Genomic DNA, 3,593 nt, shown 5'->3' on the forward strand with positions numbered 1-3,593 from the left:
GGCGGCGCTGAGGCCCCACAAAAGCCCGGAACAAGGAGCTGGGTCCGTTGGACAACGCGCCCCGGCAGCCCAAGCGACACAGAGTGCAGAGCCGCTGCAGGAGCCCCCGGGCACCTCTGGCCCGGCCCTCATCTCCTCCTCCCGGGGTAGGTCAGACAGCCCCCAAGGTGCCTCAAACCCTGCCAGATCCCTCCTCCGTGAGGGATCGTGTGTGTGCAAGGTGTAGAGCACAGACTGTGAGAAACAACCACAAAGGAGCTCACTGCACATCCCATGGGCAGTCCCCGTGGCCAGGCCTCTGTCCCCCAGCCCTGAACTGTCACTGGCCACTGGGCAGGGCAGTTTGGCCCCAGAGCAGCAGGGAGTGGGCAGGGTGAGGCGCTGCTGCCCAGCCTGCAGCCTCCAGCAGACAACACACTGCCAACAACACAAGACCCTAAGATTTCCCTAAAAGCAAATACCAAAGAGACAAACTTGGTCTTACAAAAGCCAGGCTTCTTGAGCCCAACAGCTGCCTACTAGTGGAAAAATGGATGAACGGCAATAAAAACACATCAAAACGCATCTTTGATGTTTTTCAGCTGCCGAACAGCCAGGTCAACCGGGAGGTTGAACTTCAGGTTGCTCAGGCGGCTGAGGAGGGTGAGGGCGCTTTCGAAGCCAGTGTTGGCCATGTAGCTCCAGGGCTGGTAGTGAGACTGAACCAGAGCTCCAGACTTGCAGATGAGGTTGAGCCACGAGACCAGGCGCTGCTCGTTGAGCGCCATGCACACCAGCGCCTTCAGCTCCGAGTCCGCACTGCGCTTGAAGGGGCCGTGCTCCGTGAGCACCGTGTGGATGGCTGCCAGCAGGCTCTGCTTGGGGGTGGCCACCACTGCTCCCGTCACGGGCAAGGCGAAGGACTGGGACAGCTTGCGAGCCGGGGATTCCACGAAGGCTCGTCCGTTCTTGGCCTTGTAGTACTTGACAAAGAGTTCCCAGGGGTGCATGGTCTGCGGTGAGGGGGTGAAGGCGGGAATCAAGCACGCAATGGGGGCCAGCACCAGGCTCATGCCTGGGGAGGAGGCGTAGAGCCCGTGGGCCAGCAGGTCCCGCAGGGCCAGGGTCAGCTCCCTGCGCACAGCCAGGGTCAGCTCGTCTCTGCCGCCCAGGGGAATGTCCTGCAGCTCAGAGGAGCAGATAACGTGCTCTGCCTGCTGGTGTTTCAGGGCTAGCTGCCTCACCCGCTCCACCGACAACTCCAGTTTCTCTATTAAGGGGGAGAAGTCCTGGTTGTCCTGGTCCTTCTGCCAGAGAGTGCGAGGGATCTGACCCGTGGCACAGCCAAACTGGCTGACAGCAAAGATCTGCAGCACAGCCAGCACGCGGCGCATGAGCTGCAGGCCCGTTTCTTGCATCCTTCTGGCATCTTCTGGGTTCACTGACCAGGTTAGAAAAGAGAAAAACATATTCTCATTAGGGAGTCAACAACTCTGCTTGTTCATACACACAAAGGGAGAGCAAATATCAGAAAATCCCTCCAGGTTAGCATTCTGAGTGGCAGCAGATGCCTCATGCTATATTACTGTACTTCCAGCAGGTTCAAGGGATAAGTAGGGACGTCTCAAATTCTAAAGAACACTGGATCCCCCACCAGCTCACAGAGCTCAGAGCCTGAAGAGCACAAATTACAGTGTGTTTTGCACCAAGTATCTGCAGTCTCTTCCTGATCCCTGCTGAGGACTGAGTCCACCCTCCTCGCCACTTGCTCAGGATTTGTGACTGCTCTGGGGATCCCATGAAAGGAGGGTAAAGGAACAGGACACAGGCCTTCAGCAGAGGGATTGCCAAAGCACAGAAAGCAGCTGCCAGGAAAAAGCAGTGACTGGTTCATGCTCATCAAAGCTCCAGGAGCTTTGCTGGACCTTTGCTGACAGTGCTGAGCCCAGCAGTGCCCACCTCTGTTCCCAGGAGGCCGGGAGCTGGGTTTGTAGGAGCCTCCACAGTCACACTGGGCATCTTCCACCTTGCCAGAGCCTCCAACTTCATCTACAAAAAGGATTTCACATCATTATTTCATATTTGTGAATTTCAGCTGCATATCCCAAGTATTAAGGTCAACATTCCTCAGACCCCTCTAAACCTCTTTTGTCACTCTATCAATACTTTTCCTCACCATCAGTTTAGAGAGATTTATAATTTCCTGTGACCCAGAAGCTGTTCCTACATCTCCCAACATCTGTGACTTTCCTCCTCATGACTACATCAGGGAACTACAAAGGAATTCAGTCTGCTCATTCAAAAACTCATCACTGACCCTGAATGAAGTTGATGAACATTTCGAGGTCCCTTATCTGGGTCTTCAGCTGCTCCACCAGCTGCTCCTTCACCCTGGCTGGATTCACAATCTGTGCTATGGCAGCATCCACCCGCTGCCGCAGCTCCTCTGGAGAGAGCTTTGCAAAATCTTCACTCAAGTCCATGTCCAGCTTCTTTATCAACTCATTTATAATCATCTGCAAAACACAAGTGAGCAGTGTGATTTCACCATGTGGCACTGCTGCCTGGGAGCTTTCTCAAATAATTTTTTACATCAAATTAATTTTTTATACTAACAAGAGGGGAGAAGCTGATCCAGCTCTGCAGGGTAATGATTCATGTTTAACATACAGGCACAGAGTAGTGGGCTGGAGCAAACTTGCACTTTGGAGGGATTGCACAGAACAAGGAGGGGCAGCACTGGTTTTAAAACAACTTCAAATTCTTCAGGAAAAAATAACTCCTTTCCCAGAGGTTCCCTCAGAAACAAGATACCTTTACTGCACAGAAATAACTGCAAAAGACACACGACAGGTTCACGTGTGTAGACAAACTCCTGACACTCTATAGCTGCTGGTGAGAAATACAGACTGATGAGTGCCTACAGTATGTAAGACACTCAGAAAGGCTAGGAAATACAGCAGGAGGATTTGGGAGCCTTACCCGTTGTCTTTCCATAACCACAGACTGTGGCAGGGAATCATAGCTGCCCTCTTGGTAAGCAAAGGTCTCAAGGTCATCCAGCTGTGTCTTGAGCTGAAGGATCAACTCTCTCTGCTTCTCCTTCTGGACCTCAATTTGCTCCTGCTTCTCTCGCTCACCCTGAAAAAAAGTTATCAGTAAATAAAATTGAAGGCTTATTGTCATACGCAAGGCACAGAGAACAGGATTGTGATGTGAGGAGTATCTCCTGCAGCTCATGTACTTCACTAGTCAGCACTGCAAACCAGTCTGAGAGAGAAATGCGAGCACCAAGCAGAGGTACCAGCTACATCGCCTCATCTGATAAGGGAGGGGAAGCACCTCTCCACACCACTTGCACCCACGTCGTGTCCCACAAGGCCAGGATCCAGGAAGAAAGAGGCCAAATAACACGTACATATCACAGATCCTGTGAGTCAGCCGTGCTGTACCAGGGCGTGGAGCGGTGACACACCGCTCAGGGCTCCAAGGCACATCCCTGCGAGCTGGCTCCGAGTCCCCGGGAGCCTGCGAGCTCCGTGCAAACCCGAGCACCGCGGGCTGCTCGGCCGACCCGCTCCCGGCAGCGGGACCGCCGCCGCCCTAATGCGCTT

General features: G+C 53.5%; 1 protein-coding gene across 1 annotated transcript; it reads right to left on the reverse strand.

Annotated features, from left to right (window-relative positions):
* Positions 1 to 6: 6 nt before the first annotated feature.
* Positions 7 to 3,118, reverse strand: RUNDC1 (RUN domain containing 1). Its single transcript, XM_031064132.1, has 4 exons — positions 2,962 to 3,118; positions 2,297 to 2,495; positions 1,939 to 2,028; positions 7 to 1,420 (listed from the first exon to the last, which is right to left on the reverse strand). Exons 1-4 carry the CDS (start codon positions 2,974 to 2,976, stop codon positions 555 to 557), a joined length of 1,170 nt encoding a protein of 389 aa, XP_030919992.1. The 5' UTR covers positions 2,977 to 3,118; the 3' UTR covers positions 7 to 554.
* Positions 3,119 to 3,593: the final 475 nt, after the last annotated feature.

The sequence above is a fragment of the Geospiza fortis genome, unplaced genomic scaffold (assembly GCF_000277835.1).
Source record: "Geospiza fortis unplaced genomic scaffold, GeoFor_1.0 scaffold324, whole genome shotgun sequence".
Classification (NCBI taxonomy): Eukaryota; Metazoa; Chordata; class Aves; order Passeriformes; family Thraupidae; genus Geospiza; species Geospiza fortis.

Coding starts and splice junctions, on each gene's coding strand:
- RUNDC1 (XM_031064132.1), bottom strand. Junction 2,029..2,296: donor GTTCATCAACTTCATTCAGG/GTCAGTGATGAG, acceptor TCCTTTTTGTAG/ATGAAGTTGGAGGCTCTGGC. Junction 1,421..1,938: donor CCGGCCTCCTGGGAACAGAG/GTGGGCACTGCT, acceptor TAACCTGGTCAG/TGAACCCAGAAGATGCCAGA.